The sequence below is a fragment of the Xiphophorus couchianus genome, chromosome 8, assembly GCF_001444195.1.
Source record: "Xiphophorus couchianus chromosome 8, X_couchianus-1.0, whole genome shotgun sequence".
NCBI classification, from domain to species: domain Eukaryota; kingdom Metazoa; phylum Chordata; class Actinopteri; order Cyprinodontiformes; family Poeciliidae; genus Xiphophorus; species Xiphophorus couchianus.
In genome coordinates, this window is record NC_040235.1 from 16,230,359 (window position 1) to 16,253,173 (window position 22,815).

At 38.8% G+C, this 22,815-nt stretch overlaps 1 protein-coding gene across 3 annotated transcripts; it reads left to right on the top strand.

Annotated features, from left to right (window-relative positions):
• Positions 1-3,399: 3,399 nt before the first annotated feature.
• pax8 (paired box 8) lies at positions 3,400-18,846 on the top strand. Of its 3 annotated transcripts, none has more exons than XM_028024587.1 (12): positions 3,400-3,562; positions 5,890-6,048; positions 9,467-9,632; positions 9,760-9,957; positions 10,095-10,171; positions 10,376-10,501; positions 11,232-11,407; positions 11,612-11,732; positions 11,935-12,192; positions 15,066-15,167; positions 16,211-16,300; positions 17,930-18,846. In XM_028024587.1, the coding sequence occupies exons 2-12, from the start codon at positions 6,027-6,029 to the stop codon at positions 18,001-18,003; spliced, it is 1,410 nt and encodes a 469-aa protein (XP_027880388.1). In that variant the 5' UTR covers positions 3,400-3,562; positions 5,890-6,026; the 3' UTR covers positions 18,004-18,846. The 3 variants fall into 3 exon arrangements, with proteins under 3 accessions (XP_027880388.1, XP_027880389.1, XP_027880390.1); XM_028024588.1 differs by having other exon boundaries at positions 9,491-9,632; XM_028024589.1 differs by lacking the exon at positions 11,935-12,192.
• The last annotated feature ends 3,969 nt before the right edge of the window (positions 18,847-22,815 follow it).

The following is a 22,815-nucleotide window of genomic DNA, read 5'->3' on the forward strand; positions in this document are numbered from 1 at the left end:
TCAGGTGGATTTGGGCCTAGACTTTCACAGGGTCAACCTAACAACGAGATAAAACTCTGAGAGTGATGCTGCCACAAAAAATGCTTTATGTTGGAGATGGTGACCTTGTGGTGATGAGCAGTTTTGGTTTTTCACCAAAAATAGTTTCTAATAAAAATGTTTGAATCTTTAATTTTGGTCTCATCCAGAGAAGCTTCTTCATCATATTTGATGTGTTCACTGGGTTCATGGGGGGGAAAATGGACTTCATTTTGCATCTTTGTTTTGTTTTTATTTACTTATTTATTTTGCAGATACCTTTCTTGTCACTCTTCCACCTGAGATGGATCTCTATTTGCTAAGTAAGTTGCTTCTGGATTTTATTAAAGCGAATCAGAGTCAAGGGGGCTGAATAAAGATGTTAAATCATGTGATTATTTTAACATTTCCACCCAAAGTTTGTGCTGTTCAGAGGTGTGAGGAAACTTCCAAAGTCATCAAATTCCACCTTTTCAGCACTTGTGAAAAATCATTACCCTAATGACTTCATCAATACTCTGCCTTTTCGTGAGCTATTTTAAACCAATTACAGGGCTCATCTCCACCCGGTGACCACAAAAAGACATTTAGCATCGCGGGTAAACGTTTCAAAGTTGTCAATGGATGGGAGGGGGGGGGGGGGGGGGGGGGCTCACGGGAGCGCGCAGAGGAACAGAAGGGAAGCGACGCATCACTGCGGGAGTGCGCACGAACACCCGCAGTATTTAATCTGGAAAGTTTATTTTCACGAACAGATGCTTGATTAGTACTTGACAGGCATCTGCTTGTCTATGATGCTGATAAATTACTCAACTCTCCAGCTCCCACGACGTCAGAGAGTATGACGGCGCAAATTAAAGGTTTCTGACAGGTGAACGTCGGGTGTACAATAGAAAGAAGCCGCTTCCGCTTCCAGTTGTTTTCAGAAACCGGACACTTTGGGCACTACAGTATAAACAGGAAACCTGTTGGCGTATGCATGAAGTCTTATCTAAGGAGTCGGAAATGTTGGTTACTCTGACCTTTTCCCCGCAGCTCCGGCAGCCACCTGTCGCCGCAGGTTACCGGACTTTTTTCTTTCTTTTTTTTAAACGTTGCTTCAAGAAGAATAAATCCTTACATAAACGATGTCTGTCCGAATAAAACACTGAATAATCACATTTTGTATTGAGTTTGAATAGAAAAGGACTAAAACTTCTAGATTATAAATCACCAAATTGGAAATTTGGTCCGCAAGACAACCGACCGAGTAAAAGGATCGAGTTATTGAGCCTGTGGGCTGTGGAAAAATGTTTAACTTAATTTAGTTCCAAAAGCGGCGGGTATTAAACGACATTAATGTGCAGATTTTCTACAAGAGAAAATACGTATAGGCCTACCCATTTATTTAGATTTTGTAAGAAAATCCCTTGAATGAATCTAAATGCACGCGCAACTCTAATAATTTATAAATAATGTTCAAGGGAGTTTATTTATTTATTATTTGATTAAAATTAAACTCAGTCATTCATCATAATGGTTTTTGTAGCATTTGGGGGGGAAAAACAACTAAAACTCCCCAAATGTTTTCCTAAACGTTCATATCTGAAATTTATTTATTTATTTATTTATTTATTTATTTATAGTCTTGCTGAGAATCTATTGCTTCTGTCATATAAATCTAACACAACTAACAACTTTTTTTTATTTGTTTATTCAATTATTTATATTTAGCTGAATAGAACAAACAAGTAAAAAGTGCCTGTAAAACTCAACCTGAAAGTATTTATTTATTTACGTTTTTAAAGAAACACTCTTCATCTTTTACAGTCTTGATCAGGGTGTGTGTATGAGTCTCATCTCCCTTTGGCAAGTTAGGACATATAATTAAGCTCTAATTTAATTGTCTTTAGTTTCCAATGTGAGAGATAGCGATCGGTGAGTTTTAATCCGTTGTTCAACTCTCGGTAACCTCTCCTGTGCCTCCTCTCCCTGCAGGCACTTGTCCTTTTCTCTGCCCGCCGCAACTTCTGCCTCCACCTGATGTGGGGAGTCTCTTCAGTCTCTCGATTGTTGTGTTTATTTTAAAACACTGCTCGCTTTTGTCCCGACGTATCGAGGCAGAGGCGGTTCAAAGGCGACAGATGACGGACTTCAGTGGCAAACGGAGGAGATAAGAGTTCCAGCTGCAGGAGCTTTGTGTTTTTCATTCCTTCTTCTTTTTCTCTAGTCATCAGAAATCTGCAGTTATGTGTCTTTAACTTTTCTCGAGATTTCTCCCCTGATAAAAACAAAGGGAGTAAATGGAAGTTTTTTTTGTTTGTTTTTTTTTTAGGAGACAGACGACACGGTGCCATGGATGGCTGCCATTAAAGGTGTTGTGTTTGTTTTACACACTGGTGAGAACAACTTCCACAGTGTTTTAAACACGCCGGGGTCCCGACACCCCGCTGTGACGTGGCGCACGTTTGAGGCCTGCAACAGCGAAAGCACCACGAACCAGCTCGTCTTTCCACGTCTGCCTGTGCAGTTTAGTTATAAAATGTATTTTAACTGGAAGTTAAATCATTTTTGCAGAATAAAGAAGTCGAAAGAGCGAATTGAGGCGATTTATTCAGTTTGTGCGCCTGCTTTTCACATGTTTTATTACTTTCCTTGCAGCCAGGGGAGGCGAGCTATTTAAATATAGCTCTGTTTAAAGCAAGGTATTAAAAAGCAGCAAGCTGAGCCGTCAAATCTATCGTTGTTTCCTAAAAGGGCAAATTCAGAACCAAAAGTGGTTTGTGAAGCGCGTATTACCTTGACAATAATTTATTTGAATTAATGGGCACGTCTTAATTTGTCTGATCTTTGTGACCGAGAGGCTTTTCATTCATCTGAATCAGATGGACAAGCGGAGGAAGAAAACGCCTCTTGATTCAGAATTGAAGTTACAAATTTAGAAAGAGCATTATTTCAGTTCTGACGCAAAATGAACATTATTAAACAGAACAATGCGTCTTGGTTCCATTTATATAATCATATGGAGATTATGTATATGTATATAGAAACTGGGATTATTGCTTTATCTAAAACCATTTAGATAAATCGTTTTCAGCCAAGTTTCAGGTGTTTCATTTAATCAAGACAGGAAGAAATATCCTTAAACAGTCTAATCAAAGCGCGCCTGACACTGGATCTAAATGGAAACCTCAAGTGTTTCCGTACGCTCACTCAGTGGGTGTTATGCCACCAAAATACCAGATCAGTCATCCTCCTTTTTTCCCCCCTTTCGTTTTTTCTTCTTCTTTTTCTTGCACAAAGCCACGCCCCCCTCATCCTCTCTGTCCAATGGCATCAGCGCGCAGAGCTGCGCGCAGCCCGGTTGGATAAAACCTGGGTCAGTGTTGGCTGCACACACACAATCCAACTGCACAGTGTAGTCAGAGTCAGGACACACACCGCGCTTCACTGCAACAGACTCATCAGTTGGACAATAAAACTATATCCGCTGTGGATCTTCTTTTTATTATTATTATTATTTTTTCAAGCCACAATTTTACCTGGAGCTCCGTCGTGGGAAAAGGTAAGCTCGGTTTTTCACGTCTCTCGCGGGATTTTGTCGCCTGCTTGCCTTTCTCAGTAAGATGGAAATTTGTTGAGCAGCAAAAGCGGAGCTTTAATTTGTTCTTGAAATTCTGCGAACTGCCGGGAGACGGAAGGAGCGCACTGTGGGGGTCTGAGTGGTCACCAGAAAAGTAGACAGACAAGGAAAAATAATGTAGCCCAATGAATATGAAGTGAGCAGCTGAGATGATCCAGAAGTTGTGGCTCAAACTGAATATATTAAACAGAGATTAATTTACTTGAACTAGTCTGTTACACATTACTTGCTCTGTTGTTGTTTTTTTCAGGTGGTTTTGTCTGTTTGTTTTCTGCCTATATGGTTTTGGTGAGCAAGAAATGATGTTTAGCCTGTAGCGTTTGTTGATGAGACAGTAATGTAAGCAGTTCTGCTGAAAATCATAAACCACGATCCGCATGCATGACACATTAGGTGACATAAGTGGAGGTAAAAATGGTGGAAGCGTTTCTGTTGTCTCCTTTTTTATTATTATTATTTTTAAATCCTAAACATTAAAATTTGAAATGAATCCCAGGAACACGACTTTAGTAACTCAAACCTACTTCCCGATATGTTGTGTATGTGGCAGCTAGATCAATTGGTAATAGATATGCAATAAAGTGATGTCTTCTTCAAATTAAATAATTTATTTCCTTGAAAAACTACACACAGCTTCAGATTTTTTTTTGTTTAATTTTTATCCTCAATGACATGAAGTGTAACACAGTTTTTAAGTTGCATATAACATACTAAAAAAAGGCAATACAAAATAACAGAATTAATGACAAACATTGTATTAAATGTAATAGTTTATTCTTACAGTCCCAATTTTCAACTAAAGCACTTTACAATAAAGCAGACTCAATTAATATTTTTTGTATTAATATATGAACAAATAAGTCAGAATCATTCATTTTACAGTAAAGTCTGTTGGGTTTAGATCTAAACGCTGTTACATGTAGTAACAAGTGTAGATGGAGTAAAATATTTCAATATAAATAAAATGACAAAGTTCAGTCTTTGTACAGGCTGAAATTTAAAGATGTTTTTGTTGATGGGGCTAAACTTAAGTAATCTGATGTATGACAAAGTGAAAGATTTGAAGCTAAAATCAGGCTGTCTGAGTAAGTTTTGTCACATTTTTACTTTGGGATAATTATTTCAGGTCACATTCAACAGGACAAAGCAGGAGGCGCTTTACTGAAAGTCAGTGTTTCACTCTAATCTTGAGTCTAATTATGCAGCTTGTCTTTAGGAATACAGATGATGTTTGATGCAAGGAAGCCAAGCCAGACTCATATTCTCTGAAAAGTCATATTTTCTGTCATTATTCATAAATTCAGAACTTTTTAAAGCAGAAAGCAGGGCGCTGAGCAGATGGAGCCTTCAAACAAGGCTTTGACTCTTAGTGTCTGACAATTGATTTAACAGGTGCTCAGAAATTGTCTCGGCTCTTAACTCTCCTCTTCCTATTTGATGTTGGCCACTTTTAACTTTTAGAATATGAAGCTCCTTCAATTTCTCCATGGATATCATCACACACGCAAACCTGCCATTGTTTTTTTTTATTGTTTTTTTTTTTTATCTTTTCCGCTTCTTCCATGCATGCAGTAATTTATTTGGGACTTTAAAGCTCTAGAGCTTTGAATGATGTTCCTCACTTGTATGAGTCACTTAGGATGAAGGCATTTGCTAAATGACAAAATGTAAATGTAATGCAACTTGTTTTGTCACATTTGGAAACAAGCAGACTGCCACAGAAGAATTATGTTTCCTCAAAGTAAAAGCATTTGATCTTGGTTGGTAATGCTCAATGCAAGTTAACAGACCAAAAAGCAGTTTATTTCTACTTCTATGTGCCTTAGATATTGTTTCAGATTTGTGCATGTTGATCCCTAAATGTCGTTCACTAAAACCAACCACTCTACTTTTTTGCAGTCACACAAACACCATTTATTGAGTTCAAAATCCAAAACAAACAGATTTATTAGCCGTAGGCATTATTAGACCAATCCGTTCTGAAGAAAAAACCCTGAATTAGAGCAGATTTATTGTTTGCACTTCACACATGCCAATATAAATTGTTGTTTTTCACATTTGTCCAGAGGCCTCTGAGACTTTGTCAGCTCCTGTTTGTCTCATTAACATACATGGAGAAAAACAGACATGTATGCTTCCCCATCCAGGACCAATTCAAGTTGGATGTCATAATGTGTGAAGAGACGAGCCGCGTTTAGGGAAGCTCATGACACAAACTGTCAGTTTCATGTTTTGCTGTCGTCCCGCAGTCTGACATCGGCGCTGGACTCTAAAACACACTCATGTCAGACGAGGCGGGAGGCTCACTGAAGGCACTTTAACCGGGACAGCGGTGGAGCAGGGCATCACGTTCAGCTGGTGGAGTAGGGAGTTAAAACTCAGGGTTATGTCCGGAGGCACTGGAAGAGGTAAGCAAGCTGCCTCTGCTAAGCTCTGATTGAAACACAAAGAAAGAAGATTTCTGTGCCTTCAAAAGCTGGGATCTGTCAACTTTTTAATAATCTGTTAAAGCTGTTTTTTTTTTTTTGTATTCTAAAACAATTGAAACAATATGGAAACAGAGAACTTGCAATTTCATTTCTGCCATGTTAGGCCGGCAGAATACAAACATTTAAGCAATATATTGTAGTACATTACACAGATGCACAAAAATACTTGTTATATTTTAAATAAAAAATTCATTTTTATGTGATTTTTACATTCTAAATGGATTTAAAGTTAATAATGTGGCAGTATGACACAATTTACGTTGCTGAAAGCCTTTAGAGTGGTTGCACAAAAACAGACTACACCCTTCAGACTTTTTGACACTCTTGGTAAGGATGTGTGAAAAGCTTTTCTACTAGCATAATTTCACACACACTAAAAAGAAGAAATCCTTTAATCAGAATTTATTTGTTCAGTGGGGGTAGAACCAAAAATCATGTGTTGAGAAATTACAAAAATGCAATGAAAAAATAAGCTAATCGAAACTATTGTGTTTGATTTATTAATTGCTAATTTTATGAAATGAAGTATTTAGGATTTTTTTGTAAGTTATTAACATATTAGATTAACTTTTATTTATTAATTTATGACGGCTTTTTCTCCTGATATGACGCTGGATCCAATTTCTCTCTTCGAAATGTGAAAGTCAGGAAAAGATAACATCAGAGTTTATTGTCACTCATGCTAAAAATAAGTATGTTTGTTTTTTCAGTACAGCAGCCAAAATTCACTTACATCAAAATGAAGAAGAATTCAATATTTAAATGTGAGTACATTTATTCAGGAGGCAAAAAATGAATAAATCCATGTTAAAAATTACTTTAAGACAAACAAATAAAAAAATTCTCCCTAACAATTTGTGTCAAATAAATGGTACCTTAATCTTTTTGTAATTAACTCTAATTGTATTAATTGATCAGTGCCCATAACTTTATGTTTTTTCTGACGTGACATGAAGGCCAACATCTGCTATAGCCATTCTTCAAAATAGTAAAAACAAGAGAACATGCTATTCAAGAAAAACAACCCTCAACCTAAGCTAACTCAAATCTACTGCCACAGCAAAAGATGTAAATGTTTAGAATAAGCTGGTTTTGTGACAAACGACGATGGACGAGGGCAAAAGCTTATTACTCCACTCTCCAGAGTGAGAGTTGGAGTAATAAATAAATGTGAAGATTGCCTGATAACTTATCTATCTATCTATCTATCTATCTATCTATCTATCTATCTATCTATCTATCTATCTATCTATCTATCTATCTATCTATCTATCTATCTATCTATCTATCTATCTATCTATCTATCTATCTATCTATCTATCTATCTATCTATCTATCTATCTATCTATCTATCAGTTTAATAAATTCGTGTTGTGTTTGTCGGTGCGCGTGCGTTGCTTGTGCGCGTGCAGGACCCCCCGGCTGTGCTCCTCTTTAATATCCTGCAGGTTGATGAAGCTTGGCGGCAGGTTTTTTTTTTCTTCTTCTTCTGCCACACTCGGCTGGCAGCGTTAATAGAGGCTGCCCTCCTTCGTCCGGCCGCCGTTTGATGTGGAAATGAAAGCTGGGGGACTCAGTGGGTTAAATTAAAAGCGCTGCTGTTGTTCTGGACGCTGAGCAGGGAGTCTTGGGAGCTGAGGTTTTCTTTCTTGTCGCAGCGCAGGAAAAGCGCACCGTGTCTGCTGCTGCTGCTGCTGCTGCTTGTTGTCGTTTTGAAGGAGCAGCTCCTGTCAGATCCGTGAATGAGAGCCTCTATTATGCATCTGTGTATTTAAAACACGGTGACAGCTATAATCTTAACCTCTTTTGAGAAAGAAAAAAAAGTCAGCCTTTCTCAGCCAGAGACATGATACGCGACAAGCCAAACTGAATTATTTTTATTTGTTTGGTTTTCCATTTTTTTGTGTGTGTGTTTGGTAATTGCTGTTTGAATGCTGAAACTTCTGTATAGTACTTCATGTTGCATTTGATTGCACAAAAAAGTGATCAATATAAATGCTGATTGAACCAATTTTACATCATTTTTAAAAAATATGTGGAAGATTGACATAAAAGACCGCCGTATGTCTGCGACACAGATGCTACATTCACACACAGTTAAGTGGCACATAAATGAAGAATGGGTATTAAACCAGCAGGGATTATCCATAAGGGGATAAGCCTAAAAGAACAATTAAAAAATCATTACTCATAAAGAATAGACTTTGTTTTCAAAGGTCTATCCTAAAATTATATCTTATTTTCAATGAATGTTTAACTCAAGCTGAAATAGAATATTTATCTATTTAGTCTAGAAATTTGTTGATATTTCATTATAAAGAAAACAATATATTATTAAGCAAGTTGGGGTTTTTTTTCTCTATAGAATAGAATATATAGTCACAGCAGCCAATTAAATAACTATGCATCCTTGCCCAAAACTACAACATTATGTGGGAAGCTGAAATCAAACTCGCAACCTTGCAGCTGCATTAAAAAACAAAAGCATATAAATAGCATATAGCCACCCTAAAGAAAGAGGAAACAACTTGAAAGGGAGCAGATATACCATCTGTAGAAAAAAAAGAGACAAATAATATAGAAAACATATACAAAAAAGCTCAAATATATACATCTAAAGTTAGTTCAACAATGTAAATTTGTGTAGTCAGTCCAGTAATTTCACTGCTTGGGAAAGAAAGTTGAGTATCCATCTGCTGGTTCTGTTTTAGATGTTATGTTTAGTTCAAAACATAAATGTTGAGGGTGTGAAGAGTTTCTAACAATTTTCAGAGGCCTTTATCCCTGAAGCAGAACTGCACAGTTTCAGCAGCAGACATTTATGTCTCACTAGGGTAGGGCACAGTTATTTCTAATAACTTAACCTTAATCGTCTTCTAAGGCCAAGCAGTTTCTTACATGAAAACAATTAATTGAAGCAGAGATATTGCAGTGACCTTAACTGTATTAGCCCTTTTCCCAGCAGAAAACTTTATCACAATGTTGGTGTTTCTGCTGCTTAAGAGAAAACATTTTTTCTTTTTTAATTCAAGTTTGTCAAATCAAAAGTTGTTGATGCCAACTTTTGCGTTTAGTTTTTATTTGTGTAAAATAATTAGCTTCTTTCTTTGCAAATTTGAAAAACTGAACAGTGAATTATGAAGACACTAACTGTGTGTTTTAGATCAGAGTTTTAATATGTCATGGAGCCAAACTGAGGTTATTTATTCACTAAATCGGACAGGGTCATGTGCTGCTAGTGATTAAATCAGCAGACAGAAGTTTGTGTTTGTGAAGTGGGTTGAGCTCTCTGAAGTTCCATGACATTTATGAGTGTTCATCCCCCCTTCTCCCCCAGGCCATGGGGGTCTTAACCAACTAGGTGGAATGTTTGTTAATGGCCGCCCGCTTCCGGAAGTTATCCGGCAACGCATCGTAGACATGGCCCACCAGGGGGTCCGACCCTGCGACATATCCCGGCAGCTCCGGGTCAGCCACGGCTGCGTCAGCAAGATCCTGGGACGGTGAGCACAGCGACGGATTACGTTACTCGACTACCTTTTGCAGTGACCTTTGAACTGTTTACTTCTCAGAGACACATTTGGTGATTTTTAACATTTTTTTTATTAACACAGTAACCATCTCTCACAGATATTATGAAACAGGCAGCATCAAACCAGGGGTAATTGGTGGCTCTAAACCCAAGGTGGCCACCCCGAAGGTTGTGGAGAAGATCGCAGAGTACAAGAGGCAAAATCCCACCATGTTTGCCTGGGAAATCAGAGATCGACTGCTGGCGGAAGGGGTGTGTGACAGCGACACGGTGCCCAGTGTGAGCTCCATTAACAGGTGAAAACCTCAATTAGGAAACATTTATGCCTTTATACCTTTCATCGGGTCTCAGCGACATATCATAACTGAGTTAGTGCAATCTTTCAAGCATTTTTAGAGGCTTAATAATACAGAGGGTCTTTGTTTGTTTGCAGAATAATTCGAACTAAAGTTCAACAACCTTTTAATCTCCCACTGGATGGAAAAGGTCTGAGTCCAGGACATACCTTAAGTAAGTCTCTAATATTTATAAAACACACACACAGTTAAGGTCATAAATGTTCTGCATCATCCTTTGCTATTACATCACGCTGAATTATAAAGATTAAGAATTTGCTCATTGGGCCGTAGGATTAAGTTTATGACCTTGTGGGATTCGGATTACTGGAAAAACAATTGTGCTTCTCTGACTCAAACCTGTGGGTTTTCCTCTCAGTTCCAAGCTCAGCCGTCACCCCTCCAGAGTCGCCTCAGTCAGACTCTTTGGGCTCCACTTACTCCATCAACGGCTTGTTAGGAATCCCCCCACCAAATACAGACGGCAAGAGGAGCCATGATGACAGTAAGGACTGAATCTAATTATAACAAAGCTCAGAGTTGCTGGAAAGCCAAAACAGAGAGGATGTGAAAAATGAACCTGTGATGGGTTTTCTTTTTAAAGTTCTGTAAAAAAAAAAGATGGGATTTATCTCCAGATTCTCATACGGTCATACAGTATATGTCCACTGTTTGTACTTGAACTTCATTCAAAACATCATATAGTTTTCACCCTTTAACTTTATGTTAAGTATTAAATATTGCTAAAACTAATAATTCATTTATGCTGCCATGTAGTGGGATTCGGGAAGGGAAAGAAAGTTTTGAACAAATTAGGGGTTTGTAATTTTTGTAATGAATGAATGCCCTGGAAATCCATCAGAACCATCTGAAGTCAAGTTCATTGTAAGGTCTACAGACACTTTAAAGTATTTATCATATGCTTTCATACTACAAATGGATATAAAAATAAAGTTTGCCTAAGAGAAGTGGTTCCAAAATATAGCTCTGAGGGACCCCACAAGTTCAGTTAGTTTCTTATTAGGACCATTTTACCTATGCTTCTTAATATTAGAGATTCTCTCAATTAATTTACGGATCAAGTCAAAAACAAGCAAAAATGGATTCCTGTTATTATGTTTGCAAATAATTTCTTAACCTTTTATGTAGTGAATCCTCACACAAAAAAAACAAACACAAAGTGTTTGCTACTTTTGAATTCCCTCCTCTCCTTCCTCCTCGCTGTGTTGATCCAGGTGACCAGGAGAGCTGTCGGCACAGTGTGGACTCCCAGGGCAGCGCAGGCGTCCCGAGAAAACAGATGAGAGTGGAGCACTTCTCCACAGCCGCACAACATCTGGACTGTGGGTTTGATCGTCACCACTACCCGTCGGATTCCTTCAGCTCCACCTCAAGCAGCAAGGCAGAGCAGGTAGCAGTGAAGAATAAGTCTAAAGTTATGTCTACTTCAGTCTGAAAACAATACAGAGACATTTCTGCGCGCTCTTTCTTATTATTTCAAATGCTATACTTGTTTATTTGTGAGGTGATGGAAATCTTGTCACTGAATTTTGCTTGTGCTCACTTTGAAGCAAAATTTAGGCCAATATATCTAAACCCTGTCTGTCATCTTTAGACTTTGTACCCGCTGTCGCTCATCAACGGCAGTCTGGACGAGGCCAAGACCAGCCTCTCATCAAGCAGCTCTGTCATTGGTCGAAATCTGTCAGCACACCCAAGCTACACTGTAGTAACCGGTAAGATACTTTAGGTAATGTCTTCTGACACACATCTGAAATGCAAACTGACTGCTTAGCATCTTTTAGGCTCAGATGTTTCACTCATCCTCACCTTTTCCACATGTCAGCCTACTTCATTTTAACCCCCTGCATTGTGTTTCTGACATTGAGCATTTGTTTCCATCTCTCTCACCCACTCACTGCATGCTGCCGCTGAAAGAGCCCCTTCAGACTCTGCCGCTCTGTCTGAAGCAGGAAATGTCCCCAGAAGTGACCAGTACAAGCCCCTCACCAAATATGGTGGCATCCACCCTGGCGTACGTGGAGCTGCAGGCGCTGCAGAAACCTGTTTCTGTCAGCAGCAGCTGCAACGGCACCAGCAGCAGCAGCAGCTCCAACTCATATCCCAATGCCTTCAACTCATTTTCCCATCATGCACCGATGTACGGGCAGTTCAGCAGTCAGTCTATTATGTCAGGTAATTCACCCATTCATCTCATTTATGCTCACAATCACAATGTAAAATGTATGGGTGTTTCTGACCATTAGTGTGGGAAGTTTTGGGGGGGGATGCTGGTGCTGAGTCACCCCCATTATGAGCAGCTGAGACCACATGATGTTTTTAAAAACTTTCACAGTTCACTTGCTGAATAGAACATCTTGAAACATTTTCCAGTTACAATAACGTCACATCAGTACATCAATAACAAACATTCTGAGCAACCAGAGAATGACTGAAAGTTTCTCCAAATTACTATTGTGTTGTCATGATCACTTTTTTACGCTTTTTGCCTCACTCATTAAGGGCACGAACGTCATCATTTTTTGGAACTTTGCTGGTCTATTTGTGCCAATTATTTTCCAGATGGGAAAGACTATCCAAAAGAAACTCGTTGATCCCACACAGATTTATTCTGTTTTCACTTTGTTGTCACTGAAATGATTCAGATCATAAAACAAATTGTAACATAAGGCAAATAATTTGACATTATCCAATGGAGTTTTTAAATTATAATTCAATTTATTAAGGGAAAATTATCAATCCAAACCCACATGAGCCTATATAAAATATATTTATTGTGACAACCAGGTATAGCATGTTCTTATTTGCAGGGTTTGAGTTTTCTTGGGTGAACGGCCTGTTTAGGGTCGTACCGCTTCATCTAAGTCAACTTTAAGTACGACTTTTATTCTGCAACACCAAAACCTTCCTTTTTGGATTTTTTTTTTTGTTGTTGTTTGTTTTGTTTTGCTTTTAACCATTCACAGCTGGACATGTCGGTGTACTATGGGTCATTTTCACTGTTGCATAACCCAAGTGAGCTTCAACTTAAGATCATGAACTGACAGCCAAAACAAAAGGAATGATTTAATCGACTCTTGCAGGTCTTGAGGCAGTAACGTATCCTCAGATCATCACACTACCATCCCAGTGTTTGACTGAGGGTTAGATGTTCTTTTCTAAAATGCTATGTTAGTTTTATGCCAGATACATTGGGATGCAAACATTTGAGGAAGTTCTACTTTTGTATTATCAGTCCACAAAACATCTTCCTCATAGTTTTAGGGATCATCAAGATGGTTTTTTGAAACAGGTCTCTGTGTTTTTCATAGTCAGCAAAGGTTTTGACCTTCAAACTCTCCTATGGAGGTAATTTTTACCCAGTATCTTTTTTCCTGTTGAAGCTTGAATACTGACAATGCAGTTTAGAGGGTGATATATAATTTGAGTAAATCCAAAATGCAGTTTTCAAAGTCTGATTCCATTCATTTTAATTAATATCACCCATTTACTTCTAACTGATTGAGATGTGGAATCAAGAATTTACTTAATTTGCAACATGTCTGATGACATGAAGAAGGAGACAATATCTTAAAAAGTAAAACCACATGGCCTAGTTTTAAGAAATTCAAAAATTCAATGTTGTCAATCAGTCTGGAAAGGGTTACAAACAAACATCTGTTTTATATTAAAGTAGTTTGATGATCATAAATAAAAGGTAAGACAAGAGAAATCCACAGGAGGGAAAATATTTTAGTTCACTGAAAGTATGAGCACAAATGTATAAAAAATGCCACTGAGATCTGATTAAATATCTTTAGCGAAGTTGCACACAGTTTTTGTAGCCATTAAAAGCCTTATGGCATATTTCTAAAAAAATGATGAGTTTATTTTAATTTACTGCTTAGTTTCCTGAAGGTCACTTGGCTTTAAAGCACAGGTCACAAATGTTCAATAGAGCTGAGGTCAGTGGTTTAGGGAGGCAGCCCCAGAAGCCTAATATTAGCTTAATTTAATCATGCTAAAAATAGTTTTTTGTGTGTTTGGGATAATTTTTCTGCTTGAACATCTAATTTGTTTGATTTTGTATCATTCAATACTGCAAAACAAACATTCTGTACTTTTTTAAGCAAGAGGGTTTGGGGGTCTTTCTGCAAAGCGTTTGCTTTTTCTCCCTGTACATGTGTAGTTTTGCTACAGTAAGCTTCCCTTACTGTGCAAAAACATGCATGTTGGGTTAATTACTCTCTCTAAGCTGCTCTTAAACTGAAAATGAGAGTGAATTTGTTCATACATTGAAGTTTTGTCTTGTATGTCTCTGTGTTGCCCCGTTTTAGGCTGTCAACCTTTAGACGTCGATTTTGCAATCATGTTTACTTTATCGCAAAGCACAACAGTGAAATGATTATCTTTTTTAATATAAATTTAATCTTGCTTCCAAATCTTTATTATATAATTTATTTTAAGGGGAATTTGGTGGTAGTTTACATTCTTCATTCCAGCACTTTGTGAAATGCACAAGCACCAAATTATCCAAACAACGTGATGGTATGTCTTGTCATTTTGTCTTAGGAGGTCACCATTTATCTCATGTTACAATGAACATTTCCCTCGTCTACGATAGCAGCTGCAAATTGATGCCGATTTGGATCTTGTTTCTTGATTGGTGCCCTCTATGTTCATGAAACCCATTTCATTGTTTACAGGAATAATCAGATTCCACTTTCCATTCAAAATAATGTATCAGATCTTGGTCTTGCCAAGTTAGAATACTCAATATTATCAAACTAACTTTTTTTTATTTTTATTCAGGCTTTATCTCGCATAAGCATTCCACCAAGGGAAAAAAACATCTCAAATAAATTAATAAAATACTAACAATTATGACCAACATGTCCAGGTGTTACTACAGGAGGTTTTGAACTTGCACAAAGTTGTTTTTGAAAGCAAATTGAATAAAAGTATTAATTTAGTGAATACAGTGTTAATGCTTAGGGAACTTACTCTCCAGATTGGCTGATTCTCCACAATAAGACATAACCGAGTTTGTTTTATTTTTGTCGTTTCAGGGCGTGATATGGTGAGCTCCACCCTGCCAGGTTACCCACCTCACATCCCCTCCCCGGCCCAGACAGGATACTCCTCCTCTGCTATCACAGGAATGGTCGCAGGTAAGCTCCACAACTCACAGAGGGGCATTTAAAGTAAAAAGAAGTAAACAACAAATGAGTCACACAGGTAGAAGAAATGCAGGAAGAGAAAAAAAAACGTCGGAGGGAGGTTTGTAGATTAACTGGGAGGGAGGCTGAGTTAATCAGTAGCCTTTGCCAGGGTGGTGATCTGTGTACAAGTGCACGCGGGTGCACACAGGCCCGGGGGGTACAGAGAACAGGCTGGGGGGTTCCGCCCTGCTGCTCACACCCCCCATCCAGACACTTCTGACCACATATTGCCATGGGAACCAGGGGGCCCAGCAGGGAGATGCAAGCAAGGGTGGGCGGGAAGGGATGTGAAGTCTGGATCCAAACCGAAGAGTAGGAGGTCTTTGTTGCGTGTGTGTGTGCGTATGTGTGTGTGATGTGCCTTTATATTTGAAGTCTGCCCTCCGAAGCGCGAAATGAGAGGGTCTGATTTATTATTTTTCTGGTGGGCTCACAGTGAGGAAGCGTTGATACACAATTACCGAGTGAAGGAGGAGGGGGTGTGTGGAGGGGTGAGGCAGGAGGAAGAGGAGAAGGAGGAGGTGGGGGTGGGGGGCTCAGGGCTTCATTCCAACCAACATAATTACCAATTAGATATTGGAATGTTATAAAAAAAAAAGGAGAGAGAGGGAGAGAGGAAGAATGAGTGTTAGTGAAGCTAAAGCAGGAAGTGCAGGACGAACAAAAGAGGAGGACATTTCAGAGGGCAGCAACTGAACGATGCGAGTGGCTGAGCGCTGCAGAAAAAAAGGCCGCGGAGGCTGGGTGTGTGCACGCACCGCTGGGCTGAGGGATTTCACCCTCAGCCATCCACCTGCACCGCAGATTAATGGTTTACATGCTGCACTAACTGCTGGTGAATTATGAGCTAAGCTCCAGCAGTTGCTGGCACGCAGACAAACAGCCCGACTCTGCAAAGCATGTCCCCTCCTCGCCCTTTAATAACAAATGTCTTCATGAATTTTATCTGCGAGATGTGTCTCCTGCCATCATTTTTTTCAATTATTTTCTAGCAGGTGCAGACTACTCGGGTCAGTCCTACGGCCATTCGCCCTACACCTCCTACAGCGAAGCCTGGAGGTTCACCAACTCCAGCATATTGGGTAAGCAGAAGAAGACTCTGACAGCGTTGTGCAATATTTCTTGTTATGCATTCTTGGTTAGCAAGTTGAAAATGACCTCTACTATGAAAGACAAAATGCACAGGGGTTTGATTTTTTTTTTCCCTGCTCAAGCAAAGAAAGCCATGATTTTCCTTACATTTAAAGAGGATCACGTCTTCTGACCTTGTGATGCAAAAACATTGAAGCATGATTTGAATTTGAATGAGCAACTTCCAGAAAATTGAGCCCACGATGCTTTGGTCACATGTTCCATCAGGCCCTTTTGGTCTTTGTGGAAAAAATGCATCAGGATATTAATTGTTTGAGGTGTTTTAACAAGGTGACTATTTTTTTGTCTTGATGGGGTTTTTTTTATTTTAGGTCTTCAACCTTTATTTTTCCAATAATATCACATCAAAGCTGCCAGACGGTTTAAATGTTTTGGCAAAATTAAATAAATTAAGCAAATCTGAATAGGTTAAAGTAAACACAGAAAGAAACAAAATTTGTAAAATGCCACATTGGTTTAATGTAATATATTGCAAATATGTCATCTATCGATAGTGCCTCTTAAAGCTTACATCCAAACTTCGGCATGGAGCAAACATACATAAACACTCAACATATTTTATTGGGATTGCATGTTGTTTATTTTGTGTTTATCTGTGAAGTGGAAGAAAAGTTACATATTGTTTACAAAAATGCTGCAAGTTGATTGCCGTTGTATTTAGCACATTTTCTCCTCCAATTAATAAAATCCAGTACAACCTTCAGAAGTCACTTAATTAGACTCTGGAAACGATTTAAGAGAAGCAGCCAATAGGTCCATGATAACTCTGGAGGAGCTGTGGAGAACCACGGCTCAGGAGGAACAGGAAGCCATGTTTAAATTACCCACTGGGAACAGCAGACAGAGAAAAACTCTACTCTTGTGACATGAGATCAAAACATAGCTTCGGCAAGAAAAACATTGTTTATGGGAAGAAATTGATGCCCTGAACACATGATTCTCGTGGAGAAACATGAAAGTAGTAGTATCATGCTGTGGGGATGGAAGAAAACGCATTAGAGTCTGTAAAAGACTTAAAGGCTGAAGTAAAGGTTCACCTTCCAGCAGTACAACAGACCTAAGCGTACTAACAAGGCAGAAAAGGAATTAAATGCTTTGTACATTCAAGTCTTAGAATGGCCTAGTCAACATGTAGACCTTATTCTAACTAAGAAGCTGTGACAAAACTTGAAAAAAAATGTGCACAAATGTCAAACTCTGTTTTTTATATCCATGTATTATTTCTTTCCACTTCACACTTATACTGAAAGAAATTAAATCTGAAAGAAATATGAGGGATGTGAAATTTTTTTTCACATATGCCTACCTTACCTTAGAGATATTAAAGTAAATGAACAATAAAATGGGAAAATGAGTTGTTATTAAACACAATGAACTGTTCCTTTGCTGCAGGAGTCTGGTTATGAAGAAAAATTCAGCATCACAAGTTGAATACTTGAAATGTACAAGATGGAGCTCACATTCAAACCACAGACACTATAACCAGTCTCTGACTTTTTTGCTGGCAAATGTTTCCACAGCTGTGAACAAACTCCAACTCTCTGTGTCTCCCTCCACAGGCTCCCCCTACTACTACAGCTCGGCCTCCCGCACAGGTCCCCCCTCTGCAGCCGCCGCCTATGACCACCTCTAGTCCCACGCAGCTGCAAGCCAAGACTCTTTGAAACCAGACTGAGAAATGTAGCTAAAGTGGACAGATGTGATCCTGGACCATGAGAGGCAAATCTGGAAACTCTGCTGGAGGAATAATTGTTTCTCGTACCCTTTTTATGGTCTACAACCTCTAATTTTATTTATTCGTCATGACTGATGCCACCATGCAGGGTGACTGATTCATGTTTACACACCCTTTCTGGGAATGTTTTCAGCTCGACTGTGCATTCATTTCAGTTGAAATCTCTTTAAAGCTGTTTTTTGGCCAAAGACTTTTTCTTTTCTGGCACATGTACAACTTGATTCAGCAGTGCAAGTTTATTGCTCGGTGATATGCAACCTCTGCGAACTAAACTATGCCTGATTTGTTTACATTGTGGATGTGTTCTTCCTCTTTTTTTTTTAACTGGTAAAGTTAAATCCAGTGTCCTGCTTGTGGATTCTCTGTATAGACAAACACTCTGAATCAGAATTAGAGCAAAAATATCGACTTTAAAAACATAATGTCCGTCATAGAAAATTCAAGGATCTCTCCAGCGATGTGTACATAATGTAAATGATGAATTACCTATGGGGAGGTGATTTTGCTCTGCGAATAAATGATGATCTGGGAGGGATGTAAACAATAAGGCTGGAAACACATTTGTTTTTGCTTCAACTGGTTTCAAGTTTGTTGTCATGCTGATGTTCTGATGTTTGGTAAAAATGGTGACTATTTTTTCTTATACTGTTATTAATATTATTGCAGATGTAAATATTGAACTTTTAAAGAAATATTTTAATTAAAAGCATGAAAAACTGCAATTCTCACGTCTCCATCATCATTATCATAATTATTTTAATTTCTTTTCCCCGTTTTTTTTTTTTTTTTGCAGTTTTTCCTCTTTTAATAGGACGAGATCAATGATCCTGAAAACGCGCATCTGTCTAATTTATTTTTTCTTTCCTTTTCTTTTTTTTATTTTTATTTTCTGCATCATGTAGTTTTATTTGCAATCATTCCGTCCCTGTTTGCGGCCTCATTATCTCAGTGCGTTAACGAGGCCACGGTTCGGCGGCGCCGCGGCCCACCTGGTGCCACCGGGAGGACGCAGGAGGCGCACGGAGGACTCCAACTTCAGCGACCCCCACGGACAGCATGAGTTCAACACTTATAGTGCTTCTCTTTTTGTTTACTAATTCAAAGTGTGAACTAAGGTGCATTTTAAAACTTTTGACTAGTCTGTTATTGATGAAAAACACAGGTTTTCGGGCAGCAAATTAACACAAAATAGCCTATGGGTATAATATGTTAGACCACATGCCGATGTCTGCAAGTGAAGTTGGTGTTTGCTGATTTTTGAGGAATGGCATATTTAAAATGTGTCACGCACACTGTAAAAACAAATGTTAATGGGCAATAGATTTTAACAATAAAAATGCCTAATTTATTTAGTAGAATATTAATTTATAAATGTAATATTCAGCATTCAAGTTAAGTTATAAAAAATATTGATAGAAAACATTAACTACCTTAATGGTAGTTTTGATCACAGCATGCTTGTTCATTCATTGTAGCCTGATTTGTTAATACCGGTTGTGTTAATGACAGAATATATCAGCTTAAAAGATAAGAACTTTGATAGTAAAAGATCAATACAAACTCTTTCTCCAAATTTGCAAAAACAATTTTGACATTATGCTGTTCTCCTTCCTGGAGTTTAGAAGTTATCACAACTTGTTCCTGACACATTCTGAGGAGAAAAGCTTCTGTTTTGATGTCTAAGAAACTTTAAGTGGGTGTTCTGCAGTGGGAGAGACTTGTGAAAAGCAAACTTTCTTGAATTCTTGAAGCATGAAATGTACCAAGTTGAAAGAACTTTGTCTCGCCGCCTCAAGCAGAAGGACAAGTTCATATTCTTGCGACGCTTAGAAGTCTCTGTCTTGCAGCAAGAATGTTAGTTTCAATACCACTTTTGCTAGCCTAGCATTGAGCTACGTCAAACCTGCTAGCAAGCTAAGTCACCACGAGGCAGTCATTGGAAACTGTGGGGTTTCCAGGGAAATGGCTGATAGAATACGGTTAAAAGTTTGTATCCAATTGTAATTAGTTGAGAAAGAACACTAATGCTAAAGCTAAATTTGCTAACACAAGCTAAACTTGGTATCTTGGTAACCTGAGTCAATAATTGATCAAGAGCAGTACATCTTAGCTGTAGCTAAAAAAAATTTTTATTGCTGTTTCAGTGACATTTTATGACTTAATTGTAAACCGACTCAATTGGTTTCTTTTTAGCATCAGAGGATTAATCTAAAAAGCAATATTAGTAAGAACTTAACCAATTACGTCAATTGCTGTAGTTGCCAACCACCTAAAGCATTGTAATTGTTGGCTACACATTAGCACAGCTGGCAGCACTGTAGCCTTACAGCAACAAGGTCTTGGGTTTGAATCCTGGCCTGGGCTCTTTCAGCATGCAGTCTGCAGGTTCTCCACGTTGGGTTCTCTCTGGGTACTTCAGTTTCCTCCCACAGTCCAAAAGTATGATTGTTACTTTAACTGCATAATGTAACTTGCTGTCATGTGGGGGCGAAAGGATGAGTGAGTGCAGAAAATGGATGGGTGGGCAGGTTGATGCCTCTTAGTTGTTAAACTTGCATATTTTCTACTTCACCAAAGAAAATTAATGCAAATTCTTACACAAATTTTGAGTTAAATTATAATCAGTATTTTTCGGACTATAAGCGGCTACTTTTTTCCTACGCTTTGAACCATGCGGCTTATACCCTGGTGCGGCTTTTCTGTGGATTTTTCTTCAACCGCCAGGGGGCTCTTTAGCAGGAAGTGAATCATTGGAAGTCAAAATTGAAAATCAAAGAAGAAAGTGCTGATTTTCATTTAGAACAAGCACATGCTAGCAGCAGGCATGACAGAGAAATTTTTTCAAACTCATATGATGCAACTTTTAAGTTGAGGGCTATCGGTCTGGCAGTACAGGAGGGAAATAGAGCCGCTGTACGTAAACTCGGCATGAACGAAATCATGGTTTGGCTTTGGAGATGGAGGGCTGTGTCCTTAATAAATCCAGCAGATTTATCCTTATGGAAAACCGGGCGCAGCGGAAACACCTGCGGCTTATAGCCCGGTGCGGCTTATATATGTACGTTTCCATTTATTTTTCCAAAAATCTGTAGGTGTGGCTTATAGCATGGTGTGCTCTATAGTCTGGAAAATACGGTACTAATCAAAACTATCTGCTGAGCTAATAATATTTCTTCAGGACTATATTTAGTCTTGTGTTAATAAAAAAAAGTCCAATAATCTAACTGAACGAAACTTAAATTCAAGTCAGTTTGTCGTAAAAAGGCAACCAGATTCTTCTGGGGTCTATAGAGTATAAGTGTGAAAATCCATTACACAGTTAAAAGGAAAAAATAAACTCATTGTAATTTATGCTTGGGATTTATTCATCAGGATTTATGAAACAAATGTTTTGACCTTAAATTGTTTAAAATGTATAGGAGTTTAGTTTTGTTTTCTGATGAAACAGGATCTTTCTTAATTTTTCTTTCTTCTCCATGATGTCAAATATGCTGATGGAGATCAGATCGATAGTATTTCTGTAAATTTTCTTGATTCATATGCCTTCTTCTGCAATCAGCATACACTTTAAACATGAGCTGCTCTTCAACCCATTGTTTCCCATGAGTCCAGTCACACTCGTTCCATTCAAGAAGCTTCTCAAGCATGAAATAAAACACACATCCAAGTATTCCCATGTAGGTACCGAAGTAGTTTTCAAGTGTGCGCATTTTCCTTAGATAGTCAAATATATGTTTGCAAACATTAAACATTAACGGCCTTTCAGGCCAAAAGAGTTAAAAAGGAAACATCACACTGCTGCTCACATACATGAGTCATGGCAGAAATTGCTGCTCTGTGTCCCTCTCTGGGCCTATTAGTGAGGAGGTTTCGGGCCACAGTGCTTCTGGTAATGAGCCCACCAGCACAATACAGGCAGCGGGCCGGAACAGCTGAGGGCAGACAGCACTGGCAGGACGGGGCGACTGGGACTTCCTACATTTAGCACAGAGCTACACTGACACTACGTTCACATGTGAGGTGCAGAGACAGAGTCTGTCTCATGTATGGGTTCGTTTGTGTGATACAACAGCGCCTGTGGCCCATTTTTAGAAACGAGCCACAAAAACGGTACCACCGGGGCCTCCCTGGAGAAATAAGTGCCAGAAAGGCAGCAGCGGAGTGTGGGGCAATCAGTGGGATGATGGGCTTGGGTTGTCCTGCACCAGTCATCCAGAAAGTTCTCCACTTTATGTGCCGGTCCAAGATGCAGGCCAAGCAATTCGGCCCAGTGAAAAAGCATAATGTTCTCTGGGAATGCAGTAAGAACCTGCCCAGTTTATTTCCCCCTTTGTTTTGGCTCTTGGAGAGACACAGATTGTGTTTACAGGCAATTTTAGGTGAAATATGCCTGATGGTTTTACGACGTGTGTTCCCCCCCCCTTATTAGAAATCAATGGTTTTTCATTTCTATCACAAGCAAAGACAGAGACATTCACTAGCTACTGAGCTCTTCGGCAATTTTGAAAACCCACCAAATGGACAAAGTTACTCTTCATCTCAACTACCCTACAAATGGACAAAGTTACTCTTCATCTCAACTACCCTACATGGCAAAAGTTTTAATACCTTCAAACCTTTGTACATTTTGTCACCAAACATCGTCACATTTTAGTGCATTTTATTGGGTTTTCATCTTCATGATTGAGACAAAGCAGTGCACAATCATGA

Coding starts and splice junctions, on each gene's coding strand:
- pax8 (XM_028024587.1), top strand. CDS start 6,027: ATGTCCGGAGGCACTGGAAGAG. Junction 9,958..10,094: donor AGTGTGAGCTCCATTAACAG/GTGAAAACCTCA, acceptor GTTTGTTTGCAG/AATAATTCGAACTAAAGTTC. Junction 11,408..11,611: donor CAAGCAGCAAGGCAGAGCAG/GTAGCAGTGAAG, acceptor TGTCATCTTTAG/ACTTTGTACCCGCTGTCGCT.